At 47.9% G+C, this 21,945-nt stretch overlaps 1 protein-coding gene across 1 annotated transcript in view; it reads right to left on the bottom strand.

Annotated features, from left to right (window-relative positions):
* Positions 1 to 21,945, bottom strand: part of EXOC4 (exocyst complex component 4) — a 676,926-nt gene that overhangs the window by 98,513 nt on the left and 556,468 nt on the right. Inside the window, exon 14 of the mRNA XM_028525527.2 lies at positions 6,344 to 6,522. Coding sequence (XP_028381328.1) covers positions 6,344 to 6,522 — 179 coding nt within the window. The remainder of the gene's footprint in view (positions 1 to 6,343; positions 6,523 to 21,945) is intronic.

The following is a 21,945-nucleotide window of genomic DNA, read 5'->3' as shown; positions in this document are numbered from 1 at the left end:
TCAAGGTTCATTGGCCACGAAGGCAGAAGCCCATGACAGTGAGCTCCCGTGTGGGACACCCCCTCCCCTGGAAAACGTTGCATCGTGGCAGGTGATGCACAAAGGTCTCCAAGTACAGCTCACAACCATGAACCAGGAGGATGCACAGACACACCCGGACCTTTTCCACCTTTATTGTCAACGATGTGGTTGACTTGTGAACACTTCGCCTTTCCCTCCACTGGTTTGGCGATCAGCCTTCTGTGCTGAGAGCGACACCGATTCTGTGTGCTCTTCTCGCTTCTTTGGCTTGGAAAGGGCAAGAGGAATGTTTCTAGTTTTCATCGCTTTGGGAGGCAGTCTGGCTAACTCACAGCCGCTCAGCAGAAGCAAGCGCACTGTCGTCTTGAATCGAACGCAGAATCAAAGGCATCCCTGCGCCTGGTGTTACCACTGTCTGTAAAATGGAAAGTCGTGGGAAGCCCAAGCCTCTGAGAACAGAAGCGCTGGCCAGATAACGACAAGAGATTTCCCAAATACAAAGGGCTCCAGAAATGAGAGAGGGAGTTGGGGGGCCCCTGTGCCAACCTTGGCAATTTGTTGAGGTCGCCTGAGGAGTGTTAAAAAGCACAGCAGCCTGAGCCCCTCCCCAAGAGTCTGACCACAGACTCGGCCGCTGGATCTAATACTGGCCGATGCTTCAGAAGAGCGGTTCTCACCCTCTGATCTGACTGCTCTGGGACGATTAAACGGACATCTCTGGGAGTGGGGCCCAGAGTCCGTCTTTTATTTATTTTTCTTTCCAGCATCAGTGTGTTTTTAAAGCTCCCCACTTGAACGCAGCTGATGTGCAGCAAAACTGCAAAATGCCACTCCAAACACACTGCTCGGGAAGCCAGCCTCACCCCTGGGGGCCTGAGCCAATACTGCACGTGAGAACCCAATGAAAAGGGGTTATAATAAGACGGTTGTCAGTGAGCAGAATTCAGATAACTCCTTTATTCTTAGCAAGGCTTTGTCTGAAACTCGTGGGGTTGAGTGCACACACGGGGTCGGTGCGGTGCACACGGCAGGCAAGAGATGGCTGCAGGTTCCAACCATGGCTCAGGGAAGGAAACGCGGCCTCCCGCACATGGAGCCCTTCGGGCCCACACGATTTTAATCCCCTATCAGCCACGTAATTGTTTAAGGGGGACAACATTTTTTTAGCAGCTATTCGACTTGTCCAAACATTGTGCTTATAATAGATAACACTGGTCATGTGAAAAAAAAAACAGTCATTAGAAAGATAGACAAAAGCAATTTGCGGTGGGAAAGTGGGAAGTCGATCCCGATTTCAGGAGGAACTGTCTGGGGAGGACTGCGAGAACGGGAGGCAGAAAAATCAATCCCCGCGCATCACCGGTGCCAAGTCACAGCGGTAGGAGTTGTCCTTGACACGCAGGGATGAGAACGGCACTTCCTCTTGTAAGGAGTAGGGATAAACTTAGACCATGAGGAAATAGGAACCTAGCTAGTTAGAGCCAGGAGATTACTAGGTTACTAAACAAACATCCTGCCTTCCCGCCTACTGTAAGAATGCTTGGTTTGAAATTCCCGGGCCCGGTCTCTGTAAGCAAATAGCTGACCACGGCGTCAGTTTTTTATGGAATGCTTGCTTGCTCGCGCCAAAACCCCTATATAAGGACCTGGATATGAATATTGGAACGCCACTCTCTTTTGTACTTCTCTGTGGGCACTGTGTCACTTGACACTGAGAGTTCGCCCCTGCGCAGGTTAAACTTGGCCAATAAAGTAACATCTTTGATACCCTAAAGGCTCCGATATCTGTATTTGCGTCCGCTGGGTGCTACACTTTCTGTGGTTTTCCTTCCCCAAACCCACACACCCAGTCTGGTCATGAAAAGAGATTGGACAGTCCAATATTGAAGGACACTCTCGCTAGGGCTCAACTGCCAAGATCACCAAAGCAAGGGAAGTCTGGGCACTGTCACCGACTCGACGAGCCTAGAGAGGTGTAACGACGAAAGGTACTGTGATGTCCCAGTGCGGTCCTGGAACAAAGGGCATGAGGTAAAAACTAAGGGTATTTGAATAAAGTACAGACCTTAGTTAATAATAATGGATCAATACCGGTTCATTAGCAGTGATGAACGTGAGATGTTAACAACAGGGAAAAACGAGTAGGAGATACACAGGAATTCTGCACTATCTTTGCGACTTGACTCTAAATCTAAGGCTGTTCTCAAATAAAGATGCTATGAAAGAAATCAGTTCCAGGAGCTGTATTAGCACTCGTCAGTGAATTGAGGTGTGGGATTACATTAGTAGTTGGATTATTTGAGGACAGTGAAGACAGGGCAACAATTGGCAAAGGGTCGTTTTAGCAGCCAAGTTTGAAACAAGCCAAGAGAGGGAGAATGGTCATTTTATATCGGTTGACTGCGTCTTCAGACCAAAAGTCTTTAACACCCAGAGGTGGGCAGGTGGGGGCCAGGGAAATCTTTTCACACGCATTAAAGTATTTTACAGAGAAGGCACTCAACATTTAATTTCTCTAGAGTGGGACAGAGAGGAGAGGTTTAGACGGAAGCCAAGGGGCTTTAGCAAAAAGCAGATAACCCCCTAGCTGGGAAGGCTGCTTACAGAGCAGAATACGTAATCAAGGGAGGTTCAGACTCTCTAATCCTGGAGGTTTTTCACAGAGTCCGGGATGGAGAGGAGGCCCCGAGGAAGCGGCCCCGAGGCCCGCTTCCTGTTCCCGGCAGTCTGTTTTGAAAAGCAACACGTTCTGAAAACAAAAGGCTACGATACAAAAGAAAACTGTTAGCGTTCCAACTCTGACAATTTTTATGTGGGTCACGTTTTGCCGAGAACGTCCTTTACCCTAACAGTTCATCTCGGAGTCTCTCTCTAGGGTCCTTCCACCCAGCAGGTGCCGCAATGGACAGACACCACACTGCGCCTGCGCTCCACGCCGAGGCTGTGATCAGTGCGGGCAGAACCTGCATTAAACCTAGATCCTGAACGTCCAGCCCTTACTATGATCCGGCTCAACTTCCTCGCTCCGAAAGCATGTTTGTTGAAGCAGAGCCTGAGCAGAAGGGAATTCTGGAAGTAGGCGTGGGAGACCGAGGCCGAGTGGTGAGTGGGCAGAAAGAGTCAGAAAACAAGGCGCATGCAAAGAGAACCAGAGGGACCCAGAGAGAGGAGGTCCAGCTGGTCAGTCCTGAGTCCTGCCTGGGGCCGTTTCTTGGCAAAAATGTTCTTTTTGTTTGGGAACACATACCCCTAGGGCCACTGGCGGTCAAGGACATTGCCACATGGAAAGCAACACAGAGAAAATGCCAAGAGTGAGAGGAAGGGAGAGTGAGCCAGCAGGTATGTGAACACATCTGGGGCATGACGCTGTCTTGTGACCCTCGGGGTCCAGCCACGCCGGAAGCCGTCTGATTTACCAGTCGCTTTCCTCCTCCAATAGGGCTGTGACTGTCCACGGAAAGGACTATAAGTAGGTCAGGTTGAAGGAGAACTGGGAGAGGAAATAGAGCAGGAACCCCAGACCGGGGGGGACAACAGCGAGAGCAGTGCCTTTGGTGCAGTCAGGAGCTCCGGGAGGGGAGGAGACCCTCTTCAGTGTAAAGACAACGGGGCCATTTAGGCAAATACTGAAAGAGATGGAAAAATTGCCTTTGAAAAAATGGTCAACTTTGATCTCGAGGACAGATGGACAACCACGCTCTGCCCCTAAAATGCAATACTATTCAGCATGACAAGGGGATGGGAACCCTGCTATCATATGGGAAGAGATACTCCACCATGAAAATAACTTCTGCCAACTTTCTCCTTCTGTTCCAAGAGCTTCATAAACATAACAAAGCATGGTGTTACCCTACCAAGTAGTTAACAGGATGCAGAATAGGAAATAAACCTGTAATCTTTTTTTCTTGATTTCCTCCCACCCTGCGTATCCATTAGTGCCAGACAAAAAGCTGGCTTTTTCTTCCTGCTCTCCAGTGGCCGGACGTGGCCAAACTTTTGTTGAGGTAATGAGGTTCACTTTTCAAAAGAATAGCAAAGAGCTGTCCCTTATTTCCTCTCTAGAGTCACACTGACATGGAACAATCAAAGTAACCCATTATGGGAGAATTCCCAGCTTTGCTCAAATTATAAACATCAGCGGCCACCTCTCCCAAGATTTCAAAGAACAGACTGGTGTGGGTGAGTTAGGCCTGTTGTTAGCAGAATCAACGAGGTTCGAGTGACGCTTTGTTTTAAGAAAGACAGCAGAAACAAAGATAACAGTTCGCTTGGGTTGCGCGCTGATCCTTGAAGTGCCGACAGTTACTCCCATCACTTACTGGGTGGAATAAGTGTGGAATAATTACCCCGAGGGGAACTGAGAGGGCACAACTTGTATTATACAATGGAACGGAGCACGTGAGACCAAGTACTAGCGGGCGGGGCAGAAGAGATCTTGGTCAGAATAACAGAGATGATTAAAGACGTGAATTGGGCAGCAACTGTGCTGAGTGAGCACTTCTTGGTGACATGAACCACAGCTAAATTGTGCAATTACAAAGTTGAGCGTAATTCAGAGAGCTTCTCTCTCTTTTCACAAACGGCTGGCGCCAGGTTAGTTTGTGTGAGTCGTACAACAGCTTGCCATGGAGGCTGCACACTCTCTTGCCCTGGGGAGCCTTTTCAGAACGGACAGGACAGGAATCAGGGATGCTGTGCCGCTGGACATAAGATGCCACATTATTAAATACTAGGCGTCGAGTGGCCACCCAACGAAAGGACGCCTACCCAAGCGGCCCTGCGTGTGCGAGAATCAAAGGAATCAGGAAGAGCTGCATCTGGTCCCTGCTCAGAGCTGTTGTTTTGCAAGTAGCAAAAGGGAAATTAGCTATTTCTGACTTTTTTTTTTGGTAAGTGGGTGGCACTGGGAGGTAAAATGGACAGTTTAGATGACTGCTTGTGACAGATTGCCTGATATCGTGGGATTATAAAGTTGAGGATCTCTCAAGAATCCAGCTTATGCAGAGTCTGTCCAGATCCAACCCTGTGCCCAAACTATCCTTAACAGGTGGACAGATCTTCTATTTTTATAGATTCTGGGAACAAACATGTACAGTTTTACCAACAGACAAAAAGTAGTATTTTAAATAATTAAAAGTAAGATATAAAAGTATAAATACATGGTGATATTTTAAGACGATTTCTAAAACAGAGTGTATAATCTCACTCGAAAGCTCCCCTCCTTCTGCTGACCTTGAGGACAGAGACACCATCAACACCAGTGCAGCGGCGTTCCAGGGCCCCAGCCTCTGCCCAGGGGCCCGGCTTTCGGGATTTACCCCTGTGAATTTCACCTACACCTCCTCCACCTCTATGCTGGAAACTACTGTTAACCGAAAAAAAAAAATAACTTTGCAAAGGACAATGATAATAAGTAAGTTACTCTGAAGTTCACCTTCCAAATAATGTTAAGCATTTTACTGGCAATAAATCTTCCACGGGGTAGGTAACTCTAATATTAAGTTCAGAGCTGGTTTTGTTTCTTTCATGCTCTTGCTGTTAGTTTGCTTTTTTCTACCCTCCTTCTGTCCCTCCGCTTGTGCATTCGGATCTGCCATCTCCTTTATTCCTTCTACCCATTGTTTTTTTCTTTGCCTCTATTATAACTGCCCAACACACACTTGTGACCTAATGCCTTCAAACGGTATTGATTTTATAGTTATTGAGTAAAGCTGATGTGCCCTAAAGTTTGCAAATTACTCTTCTCTGGTTCTTGATTGAAAAAGAAGTTTCACATTTTTATTTCATATCCTATTCCTTAATTTCCTTGAAATCTATAATTGAGTTATCTTGCAGCCATCTCCTTACCAGACTAATTGTGTTTCTCATATTCTCTATTTTCTGGCACCTTGATCACTTCTGTTGTTGCCTTTTCAGACACTTTTTCATTAACTTGGTATCAGTTCAAATGACAACACCGGCCAGGGGCTCAGCTCTGAGCTCTGAGCTATGGTTCCTACCCCTGACAAGTTGTGAGGACAAAAGGTATTGCTTTTCGTTCTTGAGACACAGGGTTTAACCTCGCCTGACTTTGTTTCCAAGGTTTAATATCAAGCTATGTTTACACGGAGCATTTCTGGCTTCCCATGCCCCACGTACGGAAGCCTGGATTACTCCCTCTTTCAGGGTCACAAGTGCCAGAGGCTCAGCACCAGCAGCATTCTGGCGCAGACCTTCTGACAAGGTGGATACGTGTCCCCGTACGGCGACACACACTGCAAGTGAAAGTGCCCGGTCTAGCTCCTCAGCGGTCCCCACAGGAGCCCCCACTCTACCCACTTACTCTGGGAGGTGGAAAGACTGGAGAAAGCTGACTTCGTGCGACCCGCTAACCACTCCAGGCTTTCGTGCATGTTGGCCAAGGCTTTGAGGTCACTGACGTCTCGCAGGATGTCTTGTGGAGGGATTAATTTGTCGCCCAGGTTCCCGATAAGAACTTCCGACTCCTTGCCAAAGGCTGCCCTGAAAAGCAAACCAGAAACACTTCACACGCGGCTCGGAAAAGACAGGGGTGGGCAATGCTTCTTAAGACACGTCTAGGCCCTGTCTCGGTAGCTCAGTTGGTTGTAGCATGCTGCCGATACACCAAGGTTGTGGGTTCAATCCCCAGTCAGGGCACATACAAGAGACAACCCATAAGTGAATAAATAAGTGGAACAGCAAAGCAATGTTTCTCTCTCTCCCTTCCTTCCTCTCTCTCAAAATCAATAAATTGGAAAAAAAAAAAAAGACACATGTAGCACAATGGTTTATATAATCCCTGTATTATAGCATGGTCTTTTTCCTAGGTTTAATTTTATGACAGAACTATCATATACCTGCTTAAAATTACCCTGGTAGGAGAAAGAGTGCTCTTGGAAGAAGGAAGGGACCCGAGGCTTGTACCTTCCACAGCAACGGGCATGGGCCCGAGCTGCACAGTGACGGATGGCCCCAGGCGGTCTTCCCTTCCCTCATCTGCTACAGAAACTGACAAACAGCTTAGGGCGTTAACTTTATACCTTGTTAGAAAGTTGTTCAGGTAAATAAAACCACCAAGTTAATCTGGCAGCTAGAAAATGGTTTGAGACGTCGAAAAGCAAAGGGAACCCGGCCTCTCCAGGGAAGCGGATTGCAGCTGAGACGGGGTCAGGAGGCATCCCTTCGTTCGTTCCCTCATTCACTCATTCTGAAAAGGGCCTGGGGGCGAGCAGACTGGGAAGCGGGCAGGCACTCGTTACTCGGAAAGGAGACCCGGTCAAGTCGGTCAAGTTGGCGCCAGGATCCCTCTGCTGACGGGAAACATCAGGTTGGGAGGATTTCACCCAGAGCCCCGCGTCTTCACCACGAGTGCGCAGGCCTGAGCTGTCGGGCTACATGGGGTGGCAGAAGGATGGGTGGGCAGGGACCCTGAGACCGTCCGGCCCAGCCAGGGCGCAGAGGGAGAAATGAAGGCTCAGGAGGCTAACTGCTTTACCCACAAGACACAGGAGTGGCGGGGCTGGGGCTCAGGCTGTCCAGTTCTGCCAGGTCTCTTTCTTTCAAAAGGAGAGAGGGCCAAAGGGATGAACAAAGACCAAGGATGTCGGTGAGAAAAGTCCCGTCTCCTTGGGAAAGCCAGGCATGGCGCGTGAGCAGAGCTGTCGCTGGTGCAAGTGGCAACAGGCACCTGGAGGTGTCCTTGGAAGCCTTTCCAAGGCCTTTGAGACTCCAAACACCTTACTTAAGGGCTTCGCTGAAGTAGAACAAACTGGATTAACTTTCAAGCAGGCAGTGATTAATAACAGCTGACACACTTGCTCAGAGGGATGCTTAGTTCACACAGGCATTTAGGACCCGGCACCAAGCAGACACCCAGGGTTGAAAGAAAGGGCTGCTGTGAATCACATGCTTATTTAAATGTTTATGCCTCTGAGTAGCGACTCATGATTAGGCTTATTTCAACAGAAGGCCACGCTTTTAAGGGAAAGTCCTGAGTGACTGAGTCGGGGACGTCATGGCCATGAAGGCGATCCAGCGCTGTGGGCAGAGCACAGAAAGTTGAGTATAGCAGAAACCTGCCTTGGGGGCTAGTCAAAGATCCTGGGGTGGAGCCTGAAAGTCTGCATTTCAAACCGCCCTGGGCTGTGTGTCTGGGAAGCGAGCTTCCTCTGAGTACGGTAAGGGCTCGGGCACAGACGTGAGGGTCAGGCAGACCTGGGTCTGAGTCCTGAACCCGCCACTTAACCTGCCGTCTGATGCTGCTGCCCTTTGCTGGGCGTCATTAGCTGCGGGTGCTGGGGCTGGCCTCACGTGAAGTGTTCAAGAAGAAAATGAGGCGACTTTTAAAATCGGTACCAGGAGAACTTCAGTCATTACAAAAGGAGAGAAAAGAGTGTAATAAATCCCCATGCAGCCGCTGCTTGGCTTCAGTAATTAGCCTCCTTTGCATCTATCCTTAGCCACAAGTTTGAGGCGAATCATTCAGATGATATTCTTCACCACATAACAAACTGCATGGAGCTCGCTGAAAGCTGACAAGCTGTAGCTACCATTACTCTTAAGTCTGTTGAGATGGCCGGTTCATTGCGTTTCAACCCGAGGTATGCTGTGGATGAAGAAATGAAAATAGACAGGAGTGATCGGAAGCAAGTCTGTTAGATCTCAAGGGCTGGTGTTGCCAACGGGAACTTTTAACATCATAGCAAATGTCACTGTGTTTCAGAGCCCAGACTTCTCAAAATCTTCACGAGGACAAGTGTGGCAGAAGCCACTAGCTGCCGATCCAGTATCCGTGACCCCATGCCTTTTTAGGGGAAGGGCCCTGATACTGTTGGGGCCATCACGCACCCAACCTACACACAAAATACAACAAAACGAAACACCCCACGCAACTTCCCAGCCCTCCTGCAGGCGTGGTGGTGGTCAATGAGTAACAGCCAGAGTCAGCGGGTGGGCTTCCAGGGAAGCCCTTCCGGGCAGTCTTAGTTGGCAAGCACCTCGCTGGCCTCCCCCCCCCCGACTGGAGTGCAGCCAGGGCATCAGATGACCCCGGGCATGAAAACAGCACTGAGACTAACGGAGCCAAAGGCAGCCGGGTGGAGGTGCACCTCTGGTTTCATTTTAGAGGAGAGAGGGTGAACCCTTATTTGTTTAAGCCACAGCGATTCCAAGTTTCTGCTGCCGGCAGCTACATGTAATTTCTAACTGCCACAATGATCTAATTAGCCTAAGTGATGTCATCCTTGGAAAACTTCCCCTGAATTAGAGAGCCCTAAAATCGAGTTACGGGGAACAGCAAAACAATGCCTCCGCCGCGATTTGAACCCCGCAGTTCTAATATCTTCCCCTTGGCTGTCACTCAGTCAAGTGGTAAACGCTTGCTTTTCTTCATCTGTCCCTATACATCAACTCCCCCAGCCCCTTAATCATCTTAGAGAGATATAACACAGAAAGTGCCCCTGAGCTAGGCGGTTTAAAAAGCAACAGGGGAGGCAGGCAGCTTTGAAAACCAGGCTCGGAGCCATTTTTACGCGTGTAGGTGTCACCCTGGGTGGAATGTGACAATCAAGACAAATGTATTTATGTAGAAGTCTAATCTGCTCTCGGGGGGGTCCCAGGGCCCTGGGCACGTCTGCGGTGGCTGCCAGATGCCTATCCCCCTTCCCTCCGGCTCACTGGGGTTTGCTTAACCTCCTCCGGAGGGAGAGCAGTAGACTGAGGAAAGCACAAGCGGCCCCGTGTTGAATACACAGCAGACGTCTCATTTGACAGGAATCCATAATCGCCCCTAACAACCCGGAGAGCGCACGGGAAGCGTGACATCGGGGGTGAGTGACTGACAGCTGGAACCGTCCCGCACACAAAAAGCCATTCCTTCGAGGATCCGCGGTGTCAGAGCGCGCGGTGCCCGGTTTTCTGTGTTACAATAACCTTCAGGGGGCGGCTTTAGCTGCCAGCCTACAGGTTTTGTCCTGAACCCTCTCATTTATTAAATAAATGATGGCATATCCACACTGTGGGAAAGTATGCAGTCCTCTGAAATTATACAGTAGAAAGTACTTGATGCCATAGGGAAATGTTGCATATAGTATAATTTTTAGCCACGATATGCAGTTGAGTAAAATAAGCTGCTGTAAACCTGGGTGCACCATATAATATTCAAAAAGAAAAATTACATATTTATAGGAACTGAGAAGAGACTGAATATATATCCAAATGCACCTGTGTGACTGGATCATGCTTTGTGCTTCTTCATGCTTTCTGTGCTTTCTCCAAAGAACATGTTCACTTTGTAATTAAAAACAAAAACTGGAATCCCTATCACAAATGAGAAATGGACACGTGAAGAACTGCACCATGGGAAATGGGGGGTGTGGTTATTAGAGTCACTTGAACCAAGCTGGGAGGCAGAGGGGGCTGGGCCTGCAGCGTCAGGCTGGCTCGAGGTGCGGCTGGGGTCCACGGCAGAGGGTCTCCCGGCCGGCTGGACCGACCGCCACCTACCCACTGGGCCCATGCTGCTGCTGCATCATTTATCTGAATCTTACTCTTTACCTTCTACTACTTAAGAAAGCACATTATTTAACGAAGACATTACATATTTTTGAGTGAAATGGGTAACAGAATGGCCCTTATCTTGAGAAGTGAAGACACAGGCGCTCAGCAATTACCCAAAGATGATCTGACACAGCCAAGAGCAGAAATTGGCTGGGAAATGTGTGTGCTTGAGGCGCTGCTGAGTCCCTGTGAGGGATCGCCGGCGCCCCCTGTGGGCCGACATGCTCACACAGGAGCCTATGACACGGAGGGAGGGCGTCAAACCTGTTGAGCTTCATTTTACCACACAATTACAATCTTTAAAGAGCTTGATCTGACAAAGACTTTGTTTGAAAGGATTTTATTGAGAGCGTAAAACCTGTTTAACTTAATTTTACCACGCACTCATAATCTTTAAAGAGGTCTATCTGACAAGAATTCATTTCAGAGAATTTTGCCAAAGATGCCTAAAATTGTTTCCATTTAGTTTTTCAATAATTCTGTTATGCACTGAAATGTTAGGAAGGCAAAAAAAAAATCTGCATTTTCAGCAGGCCGAATGCACTTAGGAGAGAACATCGCAAATAGCGTCTAAGTGATTGATTTGCGGGTCTGGGCTTGTATTCGGTCACACAACATACACACTGCGCCCTCTCTCCCTGCCCCATTCCCCAAATCACCTGGGCCTGTTTCCTGCGGCTGACCCCCGCTGAGAGATAAGCACCCCCGTGCCCCACCCTGCCCTGGCCCAGGACACACAGCCTGAAGGCCAGTCCCCCTACAGTCCAGAACAGAGCAGGGCATAGGCAGGACGAGGACTCACAGAGACCCTCCTAATGGGTGGGAGCTGGCATTTCCCCCACTATTTTCTACGAGGTGCTTGCTGGTGGTGACTGACTTTCCCGCTCAGTGCCGAGGTCACCAGCTATGAGGAGGCACGTCTGACTGGGGATGGAGGACAGCGGAGACCCCGGACTTAAGATGAATACGACGACTGAGAAGCCCGACTCTCCCTTGTTGGGGAGAGCAGGAGGATACTTGCAGACGATGAGTCCTTCTAGGCCCTGTACTGAGCAGAAGCATGAAGCTCTAAAATACGGGTATAAGGGTGAGGATGGATGCGGAATGACAGAAGGGTAGACCCCAAAAATCCTGGGCCTGCTTGCCCCCAGACTCGCTCCTCTGCACCCCTCTGCTCTGGCCTGCACTGGGGGCGGGGGGGCTGACCCCAGCAGCCTGTCCCTGGTGGGACATCAAAGGGCAAGGGAAAGGAGAGGCTGGGGCATATCCCTCTTCCCCCTCTGCCCTGGGAGATGTCTCCAGCAAGCGACACACCTCTGTCCTGGCTCTGCTAGTTCCCACCATGCCCCACTCCCTCTGCGGGCCTCTCTACTAGCTGTTCCCTTCCATCGTCATTCCAGCTGAGGGGGATGGTGGCTCTCTGCTGTTTATGTGCTATGGGTTATCTTAATGTCCCCGTGTAGCGCTCCGATCCCCAGTGACCCGAATAACCAGTCCCCCCATTAAATGCCCTCTGAGGGAACTACTAGAAGAGGTTTCTGTTTTCCCTGTTAGAGCCTGACCTCTACCAGACCTAACGATGATGTGACCATGGTCAGTGCTACTGGAAACAGAGTCGACTTTTTGGCACGGGGATGAGTCGGTTCCAGAAGCCATACAGGGAGTGAAGCCGAGAGGTGTCAAGGTGACCTGGGAGGCCCACTTAGCCGTTGTCTGTCGGAGCCTAAACCGACGAAGGTTATACAAAGGCCAGGCCACCTCACCTAGATCTGCAATAATACCAGCTCAGTCTTGTGAGATGTGACAATGACGGGGCCATTCATCACGCGGGCTTTCCACAGCCGCTCCATCTCCAGCGCCGTCCAACCTGTCTAATTCGTCTGTGTCAGAAGTAATGGGGGTGGCACGGGCCTGACGGGTCCTTTAATCAGGCTTCCAAAAACTGTTTCTCTAGAATGATCTTGGCCAAACCTTTGTAAATAGGAAGGACTGAAATAATCTAGTCACCCTGATTAAACATCAGGTTTGTCCTGGAAAGGGCTGAAATTCTCCCTAAGTCTCCCCGGCGATGGTTTTCGTGCACGTGCATTTCATCGCACACTATCATGTGAGTTGCTATTTTTCATGGTTAATAAGTGATTCTCCTCTTTGGAAAGTTGCCTCCTTCAATAGTCACAATCAAGGGTTTTTCATTCGCTCTCTTTGCCTCCTGTTTTTCTATCACCTAGGAACCTGCGGTGCTCCTGACTGGTGCGACGAGGCTGGGCAGTCTACAGCTCTGTGCAGAGGCAGAGCTGGGAACACGTTCCAGGGTGCTCTTTGGAATCAGGGTGAATCTCTCCTAGGATCCGCTTGGGACTTAAAAAAATGCTCATTATTTTCCCCGGTTGCTGGGAAATCGGGGTTTCTGGGTTCCTACACACTCAGAGATGACAGCCAGAGGAACTGATCGTGACTGTCGTATGGGGTGTGTGGGGTGACCACCGGCTCTACCCCTGTGCTTCTAAGTCAGCGTGCTCACTGGGACAGGCACGGGACACCAGACGTCCTGACTTACAGCGTTCTGGCGCTCAGACGGGGCGTGGTGGGCGGTCTGAACCGGTCATTCTCACCGTGGCTGTATGTTAAAAGCTTCTCCAGGAAAACAAACAAAATACCTGATGCCAAACTTCACCTGCAGAGGTTCTGATTTAATCGCTTATGGGTGGGGCTCAGGAATGGGCATTTTTTTAAATTCACAGCTTTACTGAGTAAAATTCACCTATGAACCTGTGCAGTCCAGTGGATTTTAGTATAGGCACAGAGTTATGCAATGTTACTACAATTATCCAGAACGTTTTCATGTCCTCAGAAGGAAAGTCTATACCCATTACGCTTGGGGCTCACCCCGCCCCCAAACCCCAGCCCTTGGACACCACTAATCTCATTTCCGTCTCTTGAGATTTCCCTATTTTAGGCTTTCACATTTAATTCCTGTTGATATAAATGGGATCATACTGTATCTTGTGTTTCATGACTGACTTCTTTTACTTAAGGTGGTTTCAAGGTTCATACATGTTCAAGCACGTAATAGTACTTCATTTCTTTTATCACTAAATAATATGCCCTTGTAGGGATATAGCACATTTTATTTCTCTATCTGCCAGCTGATGGAAATGCGGGTTGCTTCCCATTTTTGACTATTATGAATAATGCTGGTATGAGCATTCACATGTGAATTTTTGTGTGGATGCGTGTTTTCATTTCTCTTGGCTATGCACACCTAGGGGTGGAACTGCTGGGCCACATGGTGACTATTTTTAACCCTCTGGGGAATGCCAGGCCGTTTTCCAAAGTGGCCGCATCACTTGACATGCTCACCGGAAGTACTGAGGGTTCGATGCACCCACATCCTCGAAAACCCTTGTGATGACTCGTCTCTCTTTTTATTGTTACTACAGTCGTCCTAGTGGATGTGAGCTAGTGTCTCACTGTGGTTTCGATGAGCATTTTCTTGCCGGCTTCACATGCTTATTGGCCATTTGTGTATCTTCTTTAGAGGAATGTCAATTCTGACCCTTTGTTAGCTTTTAACCTGGGTCATCTGTCTTTTGATTATTGAGTCATTAATTCTTCAGCAGATCTCTACTAGGAAGGCACCGTTGCCTAGGCCATGTCCTGGTTCCTGCAGTAGGTTCCAAGACCACTCATGTTATTTCATAATCTGCTCTGCCATGACCCGGAGTCTGAAAACATGTGTTAAGCCTGCATGGCTATCTGAATGTGGTCCTTGACTAGGTCTCCCAAAGACAGCAACACCTGTCCGGCGTTTCACAGAGAAACAGAGGCACACAGAGGGAGATGTGCTCATCCGCGCGCTGCAGCAAAGGTGGGGACAGAGCTACTTCTGCTCTCGCTTCATGGCGCAGGGCCGCAAGCCGCACTGCCTGTCACAAGTTACAACAGCTTAGTGTCTGTCTCCTAGGGGTTCAGGTAGTGCCCCCCCCTCCCCAGGACATAAGAACGGCTCTGAGTCATGGAACTGGGCTTCCCTAAACATTCCCCTGTCACGAGTGCTGGAGGAGGAAGGATGTGCACAGATCTGTCAAGTCTCAGGGTGGGGCCCCTGAGTAATGACCGGCACGTTCCTATTCTTTAAGACCAGAATGCTTGACTGATGGGCAACTGCCTCGCAACAAAGTAAGCCAGAGCCGCCTGTGGGAAAACAGCACTTGTTCTGGCTCCTTGATGCGCTTACAGTCCACAACGGATCCAGGTGTGAATGTGGGCTGCAGAGAGGGAGACACAGAACTCTCCCATTCACCACAAGAGACCTCTGATAGGAGAGAAGAGGGTGAGTGTGTGAGTCAAGTCGAGGAATGACTGCCGAGAAGGGTGACTGAGTGGGTGTCATCTCTGCCAAGGACGACCACGTGGCTCCGGCTGGGTCACAAGGCATCGGGAGCAGTGGGTCAGCAGGACCCAGGGGCTGGGTGTCACAGGGACCCTTTGCCCATGTAGTCAGCTGCCCGCCCAGACCTCATTTTAGATTAACTTATCAGTGGAGGGTGATGGGGACAGTTATGCAGTAAGCCCGTTTTTCCGTCCCGGGACGTGTCACACAGACTTGGCTCGGGAAATGAGCCTGGGGAGCTCTGGAGAGAGAGGAACCACGGGAGGCGGAAGAGCGCTTGTTCCTGAAAGGAAACAAACCACGACACCAGTTCTCCGAGCTGTTCCGCTGTTTTCGTCATGGTTCCAGGTCACGCTCCAGCAGCAGAGGTGCCAGTAATGGAGCGACAAATCGTTAACCACACAGACCCGAGAAAGCGGAACTGCTTAGTGCGATCACATCCTAGAAGTGCTGGAACCCCTGGCTGTTTCGAAGGCGTCCTGGGGAACGAAAGCAGCTACTTGCCCCCAACTCTGCTGTGCTCACCCTTAAGCCGACCATGTGATAGGAAAGGAAACACCCAGCCAGGCTCATGAACACATTTGTAATCAAATACGATCGTCTTCAAACATTCAGGCCAGCGTGATGTGATGGCACAGAGACTGCTAGCCACCAAGTGTCCGTGTTGACATTAGAGAGAGGGGCCCCGTCTCCCTAATGTTGTTACTGGAATGCTGCGTTATCCAGTGCAGATGCTTTTCGTTCACTTCCCACCACTCCTCCTTCCCACCACACAGCTTTCCTGCCCATTACGCCTCAGGCAGCGACTGACTGGACCTCATCGAAGAGATGAAAAGAGAAAGAGTGAGGGGGAGGGGAGAGGGAGGGAGGGAGGGAGAGAAAGACAGAAGTAGCGGAAAAGCTCTTTTGGACAGAAGAATGTCGGCCAATAAATGTTTCACAGTTCGTCAATGAATGCTGAAGTTATTGGCTGAAAGGGTGTTAGAGAAGAGGAAACTCACAGGGTCTCGGGTCACCACCCCACAGATGACGAACTAACATAAAAGGAAATCAGCGCACCTGCGGGCTGGGAAAGCTGAGGGTCATGGCCTTACCCCGAGGGTCACCCGGCACCACCAGCAGCGGCATAGGCGGGCTGCAGAGAAGAGCGCCCTCGTGTGGTGTTCCTGAGAGAGAGGTGCGATCTGGGTCACCTCTGGAAGAGACCCTTAGGTGAACTCACACCTGTCCTGGTGGCCCTTCAGGAAGCAGCCTCCCTGTCACGGAGAATGGAGGGAGTTGAGGACACTGCTGCTGGTTTCTGGAACTCACCAGAATCAGTGGGACTCAGCGCTGCCTAAGTCACGGGACAGGAAATTCTTTACATTTTCTCTGTAATTACAGTTTGAAGTTACCGTTTTTCTTCCCCTGTAGCATAACTTTTGTTCTCTTGCCTGCATTGCGAACAAGGCATTCTATACATTAAACCTGTAGTTTTATTTCTAACTTCCAATCACTAATACAAAATTACAGCTCAGACTTTAAGTAGGCAGTTAAGTAGTTGCACTTGGCTATGGAGACTGGAATGCATCCTCCCTCAAATCCAAACGTTGAGGCCCTAAACCCCAAAGTGATGATATTTAGAGATGGGACCTTTGGGAGGTCGTAAGGTCACTAAGGGGAGCCCACATGATGGGCTTTGTACCCATACAAGAGGAGACACGAGAGAGAGGTATCTCTCTGACCTGAGGACACGCAAGAAAACAGGCCTCCATAAGCGAGGAAGAGAGCCCATATGGGGAAGTGAATAGGCTGCACCTTGACCTTGGCCTTCCCAGCCTTTTGAGAAATGAATTTCCGTTTTTAGGCCACCCAGTCTATGGCAGCCCAAGCGGCTAAGACATATCCTCTCTAAGACTCCTCCTACCCTTTCCCTTATTTAACTCTATTACTTGTATATCAAATAGTAGCTGAGTACAGAATACATGCAGTCAACAAGTGTTTATTGAGCAACTATTGTGCGACACCCTCTACACCTGGCATTCAACACTGAAATTCCAGAGCAAGGACACTTGCTAAACACTCTGGTCATGAGCCCTCCACCTTTCCTATCAATGTCGAATCCTGACTTGACAGGAACTTGCCTTCAAGAGCCTTTGGTGCCTGCTGATTTTATGACAGTATTTTTTTAGAAAATAACAATCATCTAAGAATTGGCCAAATTTTCTTTCAAAAACAACTTTAAAACCAAAGATTGTGATTCTGAAACATCAAATATATAATGAATGTTTGCAAAAAATATGCCAAAAGTGTAAACATACTAAAACTAGATCCCTGAGGAACAGCTAGAAAACAGCAAAATTATATTCCGCCTTCCACAAAATGGAAAGAACACACTGGGTACACCGACTACCACAAAGGGCTCTGACCTCAGTACAAACACACAACATAAACACACAACTTTATCAGACGTCAGAGATAGCCTACTCTGCTAGTTAAAACACACACACTCTCAAAAAAGTGTGTAAATGGTAGAATCAGAAGTTGTCATTCACAGATCAGGGGTGGAGGTGTGGAGGAGCGAGGGGACCTGGCTAAAGTCACACAGAGAATTAGGGGCAGGGTGGGGCTTCTGTCCCTAGATTCAGCCTCAGGTTTTACTCCACACTCTGTACCCCCCTTTTTGGTATGGAGTAGATGAGCACCCCGATGTATCAGTGGGCAAAGACGGTGGAAAATTCCATGAAAACAGACAGGAGGCACAATAAGCAAATTGCTAATTGTGAAGCCCCACATTTTCCGGCTGATGGCACCTGCCCAGAGCTCCGATATTGACTCAACTTGGAATTAGGTGGCATGGGAATGCTCTGTTAGCTTGGAACATGGATGCATCTTCCTTAGCCCAGCGACTCAAGCCTGGCTACTAAGTTTTCTTCATAGGCTGTCATCAAGCAGGAGTGGATACAAACAATAAGGCACAAGGTTTGCCCTCTAGGTGCTGGGACTTCCAGTTTTCCTGCCAGGAGCCACTAGAACTTACATATTTATTGAAATAGCAACAGTTTCATATAGGACATTTCTTAAGGTTCAAAACAGGTTATCAATAATTGGAATAAAATAACCAATAACTGCTTATCATAAATTGAACACATAGTTTGGTTTCTCAACTATCAAGAATGATTACATTTAAAAGTCAAAACTTATATACCACTGAGCTTTCTTGCCTGAGTGGTCCAGCTTACTGACCATTCTGGTTATTTCCCACATTGCCATGCAATTTCCGCTTGAAGAATTTTAATCTCGTCAGAACACAGACACTAAACAACTGATCGCGGGCAGAGCGGGCAATCCCAAACTTAGCTGCTCAGTGTCAGGTGTGCAAGAGAGCACTCTTGGAAGAGAGTGGGAGGAACTGCCCAGTGGGAAAGGGGGTGAGGTCTCAGGAAAAAGAGAAAGAGATTGGAACCCCTGGGACAAAGTGAGATACTACACAGAAGGGTAAATGCTTTGCATGAAACTGGAAGAAAAGTGAAGATTGTTGAGATGAAGATTCCCTTCAGGGATAAAACAATGGTAGAATGACAGTGTATTCGTGGAAGACTGCAGAACTGGCAGTGACCAGTCACAGGAGGAAGCAGGGTGGGGGGTGCAGGGGAGAGGGTCTGGGGAGGAGACGCCAAAGGAGTCCACTCTGAGCTGACCGTGAACGTTCAGCTGCGCAGGTGCGGGGAGGAGGAGCCAAGGGCGGTCCAGGGAGAGGAATGGGCGTGGCAAAGACCCAGCAGTCAGGAGGTGAGGGTGAAGGCAAGGGTCCCTTCCTGGTTGGGCTGCAGCGGAGGGAAGCCCTCAGTGGGGACAGATGCTGGGGGCGGGGAAGGACAGCAGGCACAGGCCTTTCCCCCAATGATTCGGGGCCCTCAGTGTTCGCCCTTGTCTTAGGAACACCTTCTCCTGCCCGCACCCAGGCTAGAGAGCAGGTGCCCCTCCCTCCACCACGTTGGCACAGAAAACATTGGTATCGACCCCACTTTCTGAAGGGCCGAGGGGGCTAAATTAGAGGGATTAATTTTTCCTTTTGTGAAGGTACCAAATGGGAGAAGGAGGAATGGTAGTAAATGTACACCTAAGTGAAAATATTAAATAATTTCATGATCTGAAATTAAACTGAAATAAAAGGTTGGAAAACACTCTATGGTGACGTTTAAATGATACTACCAGATAATTATAGTCCTCAAATAACTAAACAGACTGGCAATTACGCAACATGTAGGAGAGATTTTAAGGTTTTGGGGTTTTTTTTGTCAATCATGCTAACAAGAGTCATATCATTTTGATATAATAACAAAATGCCTAATTCAATCTTCTTGAACATTAATTGATATGTTTGTAGCTGAGTCTCCAGTTAATTACCTGTCTTTTCTGTTTAATCTTGAGATTTAAGTCTGCTCTCATCCAGCCTGGCCTGGCAGTGTCCTACGTCTTTCTATGACCTTCGTCTTGTTTAATTGAGGAGAAAAGACCATTTTAGCAGAGCATTTTCTACCCTGACACTTACTTAATATATTCATGTTTTCTGATTCATCTTCCCTTTTATAATTACATCTTCAAGTGATATTAAACATGCAGAGGGAGTGAAATAAATGTTCCCATTCTAGCAAACACTTTGCTCAGGCTAGCTGAAGTCGGTTTTTCACTTGTTTCCTCAATCAAATGTATCTAAAGACTCTTCAACAGCTATAGTTATTTGGAACCTTTTAACAGCTGTTGCTTAGCTTGTTCTGAGAACCTTTTAAATTTCCAAGTGGAATTTTTCTGAAAATGCATGCTTTACTTTCTTCATTCCCTACTTGCACCTAAATACACTCCTAGGCCCACCGGGGATTTCTAGGCCCACTAGATTTCTGTTTGAGAGGTGTCGAGACCTGCACAGGGCAAACCATGCAACCGAATGCTCAGGACCGGAACTCAGGCCTGTGAGCTGCTAAAAGGGATATGTGACCAGACATAATACAGCTTTTAGGGGGGCCACTGAAGGCATCTGGTTCACCACTCTCTACCTTTCACGCTTTCATTTGAAGAGCTAGTGGTCCTTCCCATTTGTATTCGGTTTGCCTCATTCAGCATTCACGGAGGACCTCCGATGTCCGCTAGGTTTCCACGGAAGGAAGGTCAAAGTGCAAACCTGCTCTGCTTTTATTCTGGTCTGTCCTTTATCTGTCTCTCTCCTCTATTTGGGACTGCAGCACAGTCTAGCTGAAACCCACATAATTTGTTTTGTATGATTTCTATATTTTCATTCCCTTTGTAATTATCTTCTTTCTCCTTTCAATAATAATTACTTTCTTTGGTTAGGCTAACATAAAGCTCAAAGGAAAGATTAGACAATCAGTTTTAAAGCATCTACATTCTTGGTTTCAATGTATTGCACCCCCCGACAGGTGGACATTCTGCTACCATCTTGTGATCGACAGGGAGAAACCCCACAACAATGCAACACATGAAACAGAATACAGTGAATAGTGGTGATAACACACTGAGTCTAGAGTAAAAGCACCTAGATGGTAAGTTTTTATGCCATTAGTAGAAAATGATTAGAGCATCAGTCAAGATTACAATGATCATTAAAAATAAAGTAATAACTCAAATTTCCAAAAAATACCAACTCCTGACTCATATTTAGGCTGGTTGATGCAGGTTTAGGCAGGCAGAGTAGCTCTGGGAGCCAGGCCACCAGGGTTCAACTCCCTACGTCATCTTGTGGCTCTGTGAACTTGGGGAAATCACTCAGTTTCTCTGCACCTCAGCTTCCTCATCTCTTGAATGGGAATAATAGTGCCCGAAATCTCATCGCATTGCTGAACAGCGCCAGGCACGGGCTGACTCTGATTGTTGGAACTGTTGAAATGGACGACACAATCTTTCCAGAAACTTCATTCTTTATTCTTCATCTTTCTGCATGCTGGAGTTCAATACTGATTTGCAGGTGTTATATACAGGGTGGGCAAAAGTAGGTTTACAGTAATTAATAAATACAATAAATAATGCAATGGCTAATAAACAATAATACAAGAATAAACTGTTTCATGTACTCGCAGCCGTATTTTTTCCCTTGTATCCCCTGAGATCTCTGGTTCTGGTCCTGCCAGTCACATCTACCCACGTACGGATTTTCAAACCCAGCTCTAGAGAAATGATTCTTATCCTTTTTTTTACTCTGGGGTCCTGTGTGAAATGGGGCTATGGGATTTTTTTAGGACGGTGTTTCTACAATGCATGGCCCCCAACTCCTAGAGAACCCCTACCCACCCTCTTTACTTCTCCCTGCACCTTACGGCTTCTGTTAATTACACCCCCAGAAAGCAGAACTGCTTTTATCAGTGCATATTCATTGATCTCAAAAGGATAAACACACACACACACACACACACACACACCAGGTGCAAAGACAATGGGCTGGAAGGCCTGCTTTCAGCTTCCTGGGAACAAAAGGGTATTTGCTATTTTTCTTTTTCCTATTAAAGTCCTGGCTTGATCTATATCTCCCCCCCCTCTATTCAAAGTTAAGCCTGGAAATAATACATTTTATTTTTTAGTTAAAAAATAAGAATAGGAAAATGCCCCATTTAGTAATGAAGGGAACATAACCTTTATTCAATGCAAAGGGCACTGGATTCTATATTCATCCATCTGCCAAATAGCCCTCTAAGCTTCAAAAACTAATTATAGGAGGAGAGTGTGACTTTTCAGTCTTTTGGCTCACGCCATGCTCTACGGTGCTCTAATGTGTGAAATCAAGGTTCTCTGGCACCGCTACCACATTGGAATATCAATGAAGACTTCTCTACCACTTACCTTCGCTTTCCACTTCTAATCAGGATAAAGAATGCAACAGATTAGGAGGAAAGAATCAATCATACACAAAACAAAACAGGCCTATACAATTATTTTTCTTCTGTTAAAGCAAATGTAATTTGTTTGCAAATCATGCCTACATG

This window comes from Phyllostomus discolor, chromosome 10 (genome assembly GCF_004126475.2).
Source record: "Phyllostomus discolor isolate MPI-MPIP mPhyDis1 chromosome 10, mPhyDis1.pri.v3, whole genome shotgun sequence".
Taxonomy (NCBI): domain Eukaryota; kingdom Metazoa; phylum Chordata; class Mammalia; order Chiroptera; family Phyllostomidae; genus Phyllostomus; species Phyllostomus discolor.
Note: the sequence above shows the minus strand (reverse complement) of the source record. Positions and strands in the feature narration are given on the sequence as shown.